The sequence below is a fragment of the Rhinolophus ferrumequinum genome, chromosome 12 (assembly GCF_004115265.2).
Source record: "Rhinolophus ferrumequinum isolate MPI-CBG mRhiFer1 chromosome 12, mRhiFer1_v1.p, whole genome shotgun sequence".
Classification (NCBI taxonomy): Eukaryota; Metazoa; Chordata; class Mammalia; order Chiroptera; family Rhinolophidae; genus Rhinolophus; species Rhinolophus ferrumequinum.
The window spans coordinates 37,115,061-37,127,944 of NC_046295.1; the positions used below are offsets into that span (position 1 = coordinate 37,115,061).

Below are 12,884 nucleotides of genomic sequence, written 5' to 3' on the forward strand. Positions count from 1 at the left end.
TGGGATACAGAACAATAGCTCACCCCCTGAGTCTTACTTCCCATACCTGTAAAGTGGGGATGGCAGTACAGCCACACCGTTTACTTCACGGAGTTGTGGGGATGAGGACCCACAGGAGATAACGTCTCCTGAGGCACGCTGTAAACAGTCACCCACTATGAAGGGATTACCGTGGCTTGTGGTGGTGACCAAATGCAGAAGTGTGTGGGCCCACTCCGGGGAGGGAAGCGTGGGACACCACAAAGCCTTGCAGCGCCCTCCCCGTCTATCCCTCAGAATGCAAGGCAGCCTACACACTTGCCCAGGTTTCCAGGACCTTGCGTCTGAGATCGTGTGGGCCTGTGTGCTGAGTGTGAGGAGGTGGGACCTATGGGGTCCTCACTCCCTTGGCAGGTGGGCATTTCTTTCAGGGCCTCCGGGCCACGGGGTTGGGGGTGAGGGAGGGAGCTGCCTCACCAGGCTCAAGAGGAAAAGGTCAGACACGAAGCTGGCCAGTGCCTGCCTCCTTCACAGCTTCCTCAGAAGCCAGGGCTCTTCCCTTGACCCCTCGCTGACCCCAGCCTCTAAGGCCCTGCCCTCTCTGCTATTATATGCCGCCTCAGGAGAAATGGATCTCCAGGCCCTGAGGTTCCTGGCCGCCCGCCTGCTTGGCAGCCTCTTCCAGAACAGTTTGTGGAGTACAGACTGCTCCCTGTCTTCTTCCAGTCTGGTCCCTGGAGGGAGTCCAGTCTCCCTGCTCAAGTCTTTCCCTTTTCTGCTTATGGGGAAGGAATACGCATCTGGGCGTTAAATCACAAGAGAGTGAGCCGACACTTCACAGCAACAGAGTCTTAGCAGGAGGAGCAGGCCTCAGGTCTGAGAGAGCTACACAGGGACTGAAGCAAATTGATTACTGTTTTTCAGTTTACAAATGGGAAATCCACAAACCGATCAGGAAGTAGGAGGCACTGTAAACGGGTTGGAACAAGGCAAGAAGGCAAGGCATCCTTTTAAATTGTTTTTTAAATCTATTTTTAAAATCTATCAAATGGGACTGGTGTACCCATATCCAAACGCTCTGGTTAGAATTTAAACATTCCCAAAGCAGATTAAACCCAAGAGAAGGGCTCTCAATATGTACATGAGATTTTTTTTTTAAAAATGATCCCAATACGATGGTATCTAATAGATAGTGCATCTTTTTCTCTGGAGGAGAACATTCTAGAACTAAACTCTAAGACAGCAAGGGTCTTTTAATCTGTTTGAATAATGAAGGGCAAAATTGTGGATTTGTAGGAATCCTTGTTTTCTGTGGATCCCAATCTATTTCCCCACTCCCTGTAGTACAGTGAGTAGGATTGTTCCAGAGCTCGGAGGGTCCAGTGGACTTGACAGGGAGCAGTTCTTCCAGAAGAGGTGTCTCCTGCAGACTAGTGTAAGGGGGGGTGCGGAGGACGGTCAGGGCAGAAGCCTGCCTTCCCTCCAGGCTTGGGAAGGCGAGTGTGTGGAGCGCGTTGAGCAGGGCTGCAAGGCCCTCTGCTGGACTGTTGCTTGAGTACATTCATTTTAGCGGCTCTGAATCTGATGGCTTCTGAGGCGAGCTTTGACTTCAAGCAAGTCACAGAGGGGTGGTGTTATGAGTGCTCCTTTTGCTCAGTGGGGGTGGGGGTGGGGGGCAAAGAGAGGGACCCACATCCTCAACCTGAAGCATGAGAAGTGTGCTCAATTCACCCAGGTGATGCCGGGCCTGCTGGAAAGGCTGGTACCCAGCAGGTGCAAAATAAATACTGGCGGGGGGGGGGGTGAGGGGTGGGGAATAAACCAGAGAATAAAGTAACAAATGAAAGCATAGTTCCTCCCAGAGCTGCTGACATGCATTTGGAGAATCACAGGTATTGGTGGACCGTGTTCAAAAAGACCCAGAGTGAGAGGTTGCAATGGGAGTTAAAAGTGGAAAAATTCAAAGATTTTTAAATAAGTGGAAAAACGTAAAAAGTTATGTTTATAGAGATGAGAAAAGAGAGGTGTAAACTGCACTGAAAATAACTTGAGGATTTCTAGGGGCAAGAGCTATGTCAGCAGAAAATGGACTAACCCCTAAGCACTCATGGGTGCCAACCCTATGAACACACACTGTGAAGCCTCCCCAGTTTGTCGGCAGCCCTCAAAGCCAGCTCCATCTTTCTATGGCAGCATCAGAGAAAATAGTTTCTGGATGAATTGGGATCTCCAGTGTCCCCCTCTCCCCTCCACGCACAAATGTAATTAACCACTGTTTTTCCTCCTCGGTTCTTTTGTATGAAGCCAGTTACCTCTCTCATCTTTTCTATTCCCAGCGTGAAAATATAGGAAATGACGATCCATTCCTGGGTGGAAGGCCAGCGCTCCATCTTCACTAACACAATATAGTTGAAGAGCATCAGGTATCCGATGTACGCCAGCTGTAAGGAAACACAATACGGTTGGTGCTCTAGCTGCAAAGACCTGGGAGCCCTGCCCTGGGGTGCGGCCAGCGTGTGGCAGGACAAGGTCAGCAAGCAGGACTCAGAATGCATGAAGAAATGAACTTGAAAGCTCTAAACTATCAAAAGAAGAAAAAAAAAAGACCATACTCTTTGAAATAATTTTATACGCAACCTTCCTGTTGACCCTTACATAAGTCTCTGGGTTCCAGTACTTTGCTTGTACCCATGTGCCATGATGATACATCATTTTCTTTGGCAATTACCACGTTTCTCGTGACTTCCTGGCTAAATAGGGAAACTCTTCTCTCAGTGGCTGCTCTTGCTCATGCATGAGCCTCAAGTTCTTGGACTAGGGCAACACAGTGGATTTTTGCCTCATGAATGCCAGGTGGATTAAGTGTCAGTAAGAAGGAAAAGAAGACACTTGCTATATGTGTACATTCATCAAACCAACATAAAAATAGCCTGGACTTTGTCTAGAAGCCCCACTTTAATTCTCTCCTGAGATAATGTCTTTTTTCCCCTCCTATCTTCATGCGCTGGGCTTGACAGTGCCCTGGGAAGGTTTTACCTATTTTCCATTGTATCACCTTCCTGCCCTATTCAAGTTGGGATATTCCTTACAGGTTCCTGCTTCTTTGAAACAAGAGAAGAAAAAGCAATTTATAGAAAGAAATGGCTAACTGGCCATTCTGTGTGGCCTACTGTAGCTTGGAGTGGGGTTTAATTTTCATGAGGCTCTAATATCAGAGGTTGAAGAATGGCTGGGTATCCTGGAAAATGCCTCAGGGTTCAAGTTTGGTGACCATCACTAGAGGATTCAGTTATGTCTAGATGAGTGAAATGTAGGAGGGCTGGTGAGGTTCTTGCATAAGGGGCCAAGAAGCCTCGGGAGTTAAAAAAACAAACTCACCTAGGGGAAATAGCATATAAGTTAAAACTTTCTATGCAATGCTTCAAGCTGAGGATGGCACTTACTGGATTTAGGGGCCTCAGGGGCTGTGAGTAGGAACTAAGAGTGAGTTTATTCAAATCGGCAATCATTGGAGACTACATAGGAAATAGGACACAGTGTGGGCAAAGGATTGAGGTCTTGAGGGTTCTGGAGATAGAGTGTGACTCCGGAACCCTGGGGCAGCTTAGAAGGTAGAGAAAGCGCAACATGGCTGGGAGCCACGAAGGGAAAATGGCAACCTACAGAGCTAGAGAAATGCTGCTTTCTCTACTAATGGGACTTCCCTTCCTCCCCTTCCTTCCTTTCTTTCTTTGTCCCTTCCTCCCTCCCTCCATTTTTTTTTTTTTTTGTGTGTGTGTGGATACATAGATTCTTAATATGAGTGAAAGATATTTTCTGAGTCCCTATTATATTGGTGCATTTACAGACACAACCACATAATTTCTCATCTCTTGAAGGACGAACGTTCGTTTGGGAGTTCAGGGAGATCACGTATGGAAGCATGAGAGCAGTTATGTAGATGTTGGAGGGCCTGCAGGGCTCATTCTCCACAGGAGAGTTTTGCTCTTGTACACCCACCCCCTCAGGGACTGTCGTTTTAGTCCATGCCTCAGTTCCTAGCCCTCCTCTTCAGGATCATTAGCACACTGTGAAAACCTCACCTGAAAAGAGCCTACTCTATTTGAAATCATGTAAGGTACTATTTAAAATGGAATTTGGTTCACGTGGTTTGTGTTCACCATTATAGACTGGCCTCCACTCGCCAGTCCCTGTGTATACAGTATTTGGCAGAATGCAAAGAAAGGACTTCAGTGATTAAACTCTAAAACATACTCTAAGCCTCCTTCTGACCTGAAACCCTTCTCTCATTCTGGTTGCGTCCTTTTCTTTGTTGGATCATATTCTATCCCTTCTAGGTGAAATGAATCTTGTTAAGTGCCCTGGTGTTTATCATGTCACCCAATTCATTGTAAAACATTCCAAAGCATTATCTTCTCTTGTCACATGTAGGCCCAGTGACACACACGCAATTATTCCAGAACCTCTGCCTTTCAGTACTTAAGTACAGGCATACCTCGGAGATTTTGCGGATTCGGTTCCAGACAACTGCAATTAAGTAAGCATCACAATAAAGCACGTCACAATGTTTTTGCTGGTAGAGGGTCTTGCCTTCAATTTGTAAAAAAAAAATTACAACATCTGAAAAGCACACCAAAGTGGAGTGCAGTAAAACGAGGTATGCCTGCAACTCCTCCAAGCTGCCTCTGTCCTCTGAATACAGGTCTAGTGTACCTGTTTGGTGAAAGGAATAGTGTTTGGTGAAAGGAATGTAGATGCAGGAGTCAGTAAAACTTGGATTTAAATCTTATCTCAACTACTTGCTAGCTGTTTCATTTTGTATATATCACTTCACCCGCCTGGGCCTCCATTCTGTGAAATGAAAATGTTTGCTACTGACCTTATAAAGCTTTTGGAAAGACTGGGTGTGCGTGTGTATGTGTGTATGATATGTATTTATCTCCCGACGCTGTGTAGAGGCCTAACGAATGGTGGATAACATTATTTGCCTCTTTTTTCAAGAAACTTTTATTCCTCTTCTCTCCTCTTACCTCAGTCAGTCCTTGCTTCCTTTTGATCCTCTGTAAACTATTCATCTCTTTTTTTTTTCTTTTAAAAATTGCCCTCATTATTGTTTATGCTTCCTCCACAATCATCCTTTTTAACTTCTGCCTGTCCTTTAAATCGTGGTTACTCTACTTTTTTTCCCATAATCAAGCTATAACAGAATATTTGGGACAACTCAAAATATGGACTTCCACAAATATAGGGCTGTAAACATGTTTACATGGCCCAACAGAGGAGTGGCTGCTGTCTTGGAAGCAACCTACCTTAGAACATTCACGGGGACCTGCTGCAGACTACCTGAACGTGATGTGCTTTAATGGTGTGTGTGTGTGTGTGTGTGTGTGTGTGTGTAGTCACACACATATTCTGTAAGCTTTAATAAGCTGGATGTAGACCGTCAAAGCTTGGAAAAGACATATAACCTTATGATTCTTATTTAAGTCAGTGGGAATCCTATAAGAATGTGTATTTGATAGGCGTATATATTCTTTTTATACATTTTCCAGTAACCAAGATGCATGACTGCTAACCTGGGAAACATAAGCACCAACGCCTGCTGCTGTGGCCTGTGGATCCCTGAGGGGCTGTGCCACTCCTTCCTTCCTCCTTTTCCTGCTGCCCCTAGAGAGTGGAGGGGGCCCATGGTATTAGTAGAGGGAGGAGTGTGTTGGTGCTTTCTGACCTGGGGCCACTTCACACCTTGAATTTGCATCCTCTCCAGCTGGGTACTTGAAACCAGCTTTCATCACAAACATGGCCTGGAAGCCAGTTGGATCCCTGCCTCCTTTCCTCTTGGAACAGAAGAGGACCCAACATGATCCTCTGGAAACTTGCTACAATATGGAAGTGAGGTTATGTGGAAATGAGGTGTGTCCTACTTTAAGAACCATGAGAGTGTAGAAGGGGATACTTTTGGAAATAAGAGTGGGAAATACTCTTACCGAAAAGAACACAACCGAAAGCAAATGGCACCTTTGATCTAAAGCTGAATTTTATGGTGAAGCATCTCTGGGTATTTAAAAGACTGGCATTCCCCTTCTCCATTTACTTCCTTGAGGCTGGGCTTTGTCAATAAACAAATATGGATTTTTGGAAATCGTTGTATAAACACAACTGAATATGACGGGAGCATCCAGTCTGACGGGCTTGCTGAGGCTAATCCAATCAGCCATGCAGAAGGGAGCGGGATACAAGAGCTTCCCAAAGAGGCAGTTTCACCACCTGCCGCTTATGATAGAAGGAAAGCAGTGTGTCCTAAGCTTCCTGGACCACAAGACTCACCTGGGATGTTTGTTAAACAGACAGCCTCTCAGGCTCTGTCCTAGAGACTTACTGGATCTGTGATAGGGCCAGGAATTTGCATTTCTACCAAAACTCCTCATCATTATGAAAATACTGGGCTAAAAACTCAGTTCTCTGTCTGGGGTAGTGGTTCTCAGTTCTGGCTGTTCGTTACAACCACCTGAGAGCTTTGAAATATCCTCATGCCCAGGCTCTGCCTCAGACTAATGACATTAGAATCGCGGAGACTAGAACTCAGGTGTCTTTTTATCTCAATAGATAAAGATTAAATAGATTACATAGAACCCAGGTGCTAGCACTCCAGGTGATGGTGATTCCATGTATAGCCAAGGCTGAGAACCACTGGCCAGCGCCTTTGTTATTTAAAAAGATTCTTGGCTAATAACGTGCCTCAGCGGAAAAAGTGGGAACTAGAGGAATCAAGGAAATAAAATGAAGACTGAACACAGATCAAGAAAACAAGAGGAATGCCTGGGAAGGATAAAAGAAGTGAGTGCTCTATTCATAAAGGTGATAGCTCATTCTTGTGCTGATTTCTTCATGCTCTGGATCAGGAGTCTGCAAACATTTTTTGTAAAGGGCCAGATCATAAAATTTTAAGACTCTGTGGGTCTGATGGGCTCTATTGCAAGTAATCAACTCAACAGCTGGAGCATAAAAGAAGCCAGAGTACGGGTAAGTGAATGAGTCGGACTGTGTTCTAATAAAACTTCAGTTATGGACACTGAAATGTACATTGTAAATAATTTTGATGTGGCGCAAAGCAGTCATCCTTTGATTTTATTTTAACTCTCTAAACGTATACATCCACTCTTAGCTCACAGGCCATAATAACAGGCAGTGGGCTGGATTGGGCCCGTGGGTCCTTGCTCACCAAGCCCTGTTCTAGGTGCGACAATTGGGGCAGCCCTATTATGAGAGGAAGGATAGACCTGAGTGTAACATGCAATCAAAATATTACCTTGATTCAACTTTTAGGTTAGGGAGAGTATACATAAAGCGACTAGAACAGTGCCTCACTGTAGGTGTTCAATACATGGCGTTTTATTATTGTTGAGTGGATGCATGAATAAAACACCTACTTGTTCCTCGATGTTGTTCCCAGCCTAGGAACAAGCTGCTTTTCTGTGTACACATTCCAAGCACTAAGTGCTTTACACATTTTAACACATTTAATCTTTACTAAACCTTATAAAGTAGGTATTATTATTATTCTCATCTTAAGGAAATTAGGGACAGAGTGCTAAAATAACTTGAGGTCACAAGTTACTTTACTAATACAGAGGCAGACAGAATTTCTACTCAGGCTGTCTGATTCCAAAGTCCATTTGTGTAACTACTAAATTGTTTTTTGCAAGGTAAAAATAATACATAACTGTAGAAAGCATATCAATAGCAATGAGTTTTGCATGAATTAATTATATTTTTTCCAAGGGAGAATTTTTTTGAAACATTAATAAACTTGAACTTTTACTTCACTACAAAAATCTAATGTTTATGTTTTGATATTATCTCATCCTCTCTGAAGTCCACACTTGAGAGCAGTGGTTTTCAACTGGTGGCAATTTTACCCCACAAGGGGACACTTTGCAATGTCTAGAGACCTTTTGGTTGTCATAGTTGGGGTGTGGAGCGTGCTACTGGCATCTAGTGGCCAGAGGTCAGGGATGCTGGACAACACGCTACAATGCACAGTGCTGCTCCCTTAACAAAGGATTACTCTACCCAAAATGTCAATAGTGCTGAGGTTGATGGAATTAAGTGTTAGCATACGGGACCGCACAAAAAGCACCTCTTCGGGTCCTTTGAGTCATCTTGGCCTTCAGATGCGATTATCCTATTGCTGACTCAAGGGATGAGTATGTAGCTGGTTGTGAGAAAGGCCAAAAATATAGATGAATTACCCATCATCTGGCACAGTTCCAACTGTGGCTGGAGAGAAGACGAGATGAGTTGGGCCACAGCTCACCGTAAGCTTAAAATATGATTGAAAAGTAGAAGTAGACACCCAACAGTCGAGCCATTTCTACCACACCAGGAAGCGATTTCAAGGACAAGTTTTCATCTTGTGGGCAGAAAATGTTTGCAGGGTGTGCTTACTGAACAATATTTGCCATGACTGTAGTTTGCTTCACGTAGTTTTTGCTGCTTTGTTTGCATGTTCACTGTGACAGAGCAAGAAAGGCTGTTTGATGACACTACCAGATGGGAGTACTTACACACTAATGCTACATATATTCAGTAGTGTTTCTTCTCACACTCTGCTCAGACTGTACCCACCTAATGTCCCCCCCAAACCCAGCATTATCCTTCAAAATGGGCAACTCTGATCCAGCACTCATACATCCAGAACAGGAAAACATTTTGTAAAAGGACATCTATTTTCTGCTAGACTAGATTCATACTCATCTCACTTCTATTTCTGTTAGTTCTCACTTTTACTATTTCCTTTATCTTCTGCAAGAAGGAGAAATGTAGAAGCTGTGGAAGATGCCTCACAAACTCCACAAATCTTGCAAAGCTATTGCGAAAAGCAAGGTCATAAAGCTTTCTTTTCTGCCTGTGTAGTCCCCATATTATGACTTGTAGAGGGAACCACCCAGGTGCATGAGAAATTGACATTGGCTTTTTGTGGCCATCCATTAGGAAGAAGGAAAGATACTTACAGTGTAGAACCAGAACTTCACGATCGGTGCATTGTAGAATTCATAGATTTTTCTGCCCAACGGGATTAACCGGTGCCTGCTCTGAACTTCCTCTTCGTCCTTCTTCCTGGAGGACTCCCCGTTATTTCGTCCCAACATAGCCTATCGTAGAAGAGAATTGGTACCATCATGGCAGGGCTCTGGAGAGCACAGAATTCTACATGCTCATTTACTGATGAGGAAAACATGCTCATTGAACCTAAGAGCTTTGTCCAAGGCCCCCAGAGATTTAGAGATTGTGCCTTCCCTAAGTGTGCATTTGCATTATATTAAGTGGTGCAAAAGTAATTGCAGTTTAAAAGGTTAAAAATGGCAAAAACTGCAATTACTTTTGCACCAACCTAATACACAGAATCTGTGTACCTTTGCAGGGGATGGAAGGCTTTCAGGATATTTCTTGACCATTGTTGTGTCTTTCACTTTCGGACCTCTGGAAGATGGGAGTGATAGAAGATACCCAGAGGGAGGCAGGAATGTAGCCTTGGAAGATCACGAATCTGCCTTTTCTCCCAAACCCCCTCCCCATATATATTGTGAAACAGGCAGATCTGGGTTCAAATTGTGTCTCCACTCAGGCTAAGGGCTCTTAACTCAAAGGTGATTTGGGCCTCTGATACCTAACTTATCCAAAAGTTATGCGCATTCAAGAGGTTAAGTTACTGAAATGCCTGGAGCTTAGTTTTTTAGGAACATCTCCCCTGCCCTTAGACATATGCCTTGGTTCTCTGATTTCAAACCCTGTAAAACCTGAATTACTGCTGGCGTTAGTTTCATGGCAACACCTGGGCACACCGCCGTCCTCTGCGTGGGAGAGTAGCCAGGTGTGACTAGGAGAAGTCAAGCCTGACCTGGGGAGGCCCTCACCTCCAAGCTGTTGGAGAGTTCCTTAAGAATGGAATTATTTCCTTCTCATTCATGACAACAGCAGCAACAACAACAATTATGATTAAATATTGCAAGAAAGGCAGAATGTGAGGAAAAGGCAGACACATGCATATCTGGGTGGCAAGTGACAGGATGCCCCAAACATGGCTAAGATCCTAATGGTGAAGGGTTCCTTTGGGTCACTCAGAAGGAGGATCAAGTCCTCACCTGGACACTTAGAGTCCATGGCACCTTGGGCAAGTCTTTTAACCTCTCTGAGACTTAGTCCCTTTGTCTGTAGAATGAAGGTATTACTAGCACCTGCTATAAAGTTGATCTACAATCAGTAAGCATCTGGCGCTTAATAAGTGCTCAGTAAGTGTTAGCTAATCTTTAAAGTGATCTGAGACTTTCTCAGATACCCTTGACTGAACTGAGCGAGTTGGTATCTCTCACCAGAAAAAAAAAGTATGTCATTAGGACTCTATTACAGCATAGTTTCTTGGCTTTAATTCTTTCAATATCGTTCTAAGACAAGATTAGTTCTACAATGTTTGCGAAATAAAATTTGCATTAAATGTGTGAACAGTATAAAACCTGTTAAGAGTACAGAGACTGACAAGGATTTGGGACAAGAGAAAAGTACTGGGAATATGGGTTTCGAGTTGAGAGATCTAATTATAGAAATAATTCATTTTGCAGTTTAGAACAGAGACAACCACCAGGTTTCAAACCACCTTATCTGAAATATAAAATACTAGTTTCAACTATTTTTGTCATTGCCTCAAAAATCCACTTCACTCATACACATATATGTAAAAAAAAAAAAGTCACAAATGATTTACTTTTGACCAATGGGATTTCCGGAGAAGGTAATTTCCATTCCTTTATGGACACTTCGGCTAGAAAAAAATATCTTGAGTTAATGAATATGTAATATTCTATATTATGGCCTATCGAGGTGCTGATTTTGATCAGTGAGTTGAATCAGTCTCCGTGATGGATAGAGCACACTCGACAGCAGTCAAGTTCCATAAATATTGATCACTGACTCCAAGAAATTCTTAGGTTATATGATATTTGGCCCTCTATAATTTATAATTTATGTAATATAATTATCCTACTTCTATTTTGCTTATTTATATGCACAACAATACAATGCCATTTGGGGACACAATGAGATGAGAGTAAAGGCAGCTTGGAGGGTTTCAGGCATCTTGGAAAGTGGCATCTTCAGGTAACCTCTGGGGACAGTGACTTTCCCAAGAGTCATAGTAAAGCCCTGAGTCAGTGGACATGGTGGGACATTATTAGGTGAAGTGCATGACATTTATCTGACAATGCAGGTAAAACAAAACCAAAAACACAACAACCTGTTTTATCTTTGTATTTAGATATATTCCAAAGTGAATGCATTTTTAAAAGGCTTGTCTTCTATGGGCTTAAGTAAAGCATTTTTGATATTTTGTTCATTCTAGCTTAAGAAGATTAACTTGCTGATTTTGTTGATGTCTTTCCCCAGCAGTCAAATATTTCCTTTGCCCACATTCCTTAAAATGGAAGGTAACCGGGTAAAATACAGACAAAACTGCACAATATGAATTTGAAAAATCTTTGCTGTCTGAACACAGATGTCAAGTCTGGATAAGATCCTGTGAGGTAAAGAAAGCTACTAAATGCTACTAAAATGAAGCAAATCAACGCTGACATTTCATGCATAATTTTGGATGGGCCAAGGGAAAGTATCCCGTTCCAAGAGAGGATAGAGTGGTTTAACACAGAATAACAAATATTGATCCTATGAAAGATTAGCGGTATTAATAAGCTGCATTCTCCACTCCTGTCCAGGGTGAGCAGATACCAGGGTTCCAGCAATGACAGAATTTGTCACTGGGGACAAAGGCTGCTTCGCCTTAAAGACAACTTTGGTAGCCCACTCCCTGCTGTTTCAGCGTCTGGGGAAGAAGCTTACGGAGTAATGTTAGGGTGGTGTCTTCTACTTGCGTTCTCAGTAAACAACTACCAGGTCTATTCTCTGGGAAGCAGACTTTCCTTTCAGCCCAGAGACACATTTTTTATTGTGTCTTCTTGAAGGATCAGGTCCTCCAATCGCTACACTGAGCAGGAAAAGAGAGCTGCCTCATTTGTTTTCTTCCTTGAGAACCAACCAGAAAGAATACTGCCTTCAGCTTCTGGTTACCTTCCCAAAATCTTTCCTTGAGCCTTCCTAGGAGGTAGGCCAATGCCAAGGCCATGTCATACTTCTATGCATCGCGTTTGGATTCTCTGTGCTACACGGTGGACCAAAAGCAGCTGGGTATCTACATTTGAGACTAGGAAAAAACTTTTTTTTGCATTCCTTAGCCTATCAGGTAAAAGCATGGCCAATGGAATATGCTTGGGTTCTAATCCTGGCTTTGTAAATAATTAGCTGGGTAACCTTGGGCAATTTAATCTTTCTGAGTCTCAGCTTCCTTATCTGTAAAATGGGATAATAGAACCTACCTTGTGGGATTGCTGAGGAGTCCATGTGAAGCATTTAGCACTGTTATAACAATATTAGCAAACATTTATCAACGCTTACCATGTGCTAGCCACCAGTCTACATAGTTTCCATGTACACTTTTTACATAGTCTACATGTACCTGTAAGCTGGTAATAATAATAATAATAATAATAATAATAATAATAATAATAATAATAATATTGTTCCCATGTTAAAGGTTTAAAAACTGAAGTATTCACTAAAGATTCTGTAGGGCTACTACAATGTTTCTGCCAATGATCAAAATATCATTTTCTCTCCTTGAAGGGGTTCAGAGGCCAAAGTTAAGGCAAGATCTTTAGGGAAGGCATTCATCTGATCCTGTCATAGAGGGAAGTAGATTCCTCCACCAACTTTTATAAGTTGAAACTGAAAGCACATATGGGCTTTAAATTCAGTGAATCAAAAGCTGTGAATGATTAACCAATCAAAAGAGTGGCCCG

General features: G+C 43.0%; 1 protein-coding gene across 10 annotated transcripts in view; it reads right to left on the reverse strand.

Annotated features, from left to right (window-relative positions):
- Positions 1 to 12,884, reverse strand: part of TRPM3 (transient receptor potential cation channel subfamily M member 3) — an 817,113-nt gene that overhangs the window by 67,851 nt on the left and 736,378 nt on the right. For all 10 annotated transcript variants that reach the window (XM_033122317.1, XM_033122314.1, XM_033122311.1 and 7 more), the window contains 2 exons: positions 8,994 to 9,134; positions 2,292 to 2,420 (listed from right to left, as the gene is read on the reverse strand). In XM_033122317.1, coding sequence (XP_032978208.1) covers positions 2,292 to 2,420; positions 8,994 to 9,134 — 270 coding nt within the window. The remainder of the gene's footprint in view (positions 1 to 2,291; positions 2,421 to 8,993; positions 9,135 to 12,884) is intronic.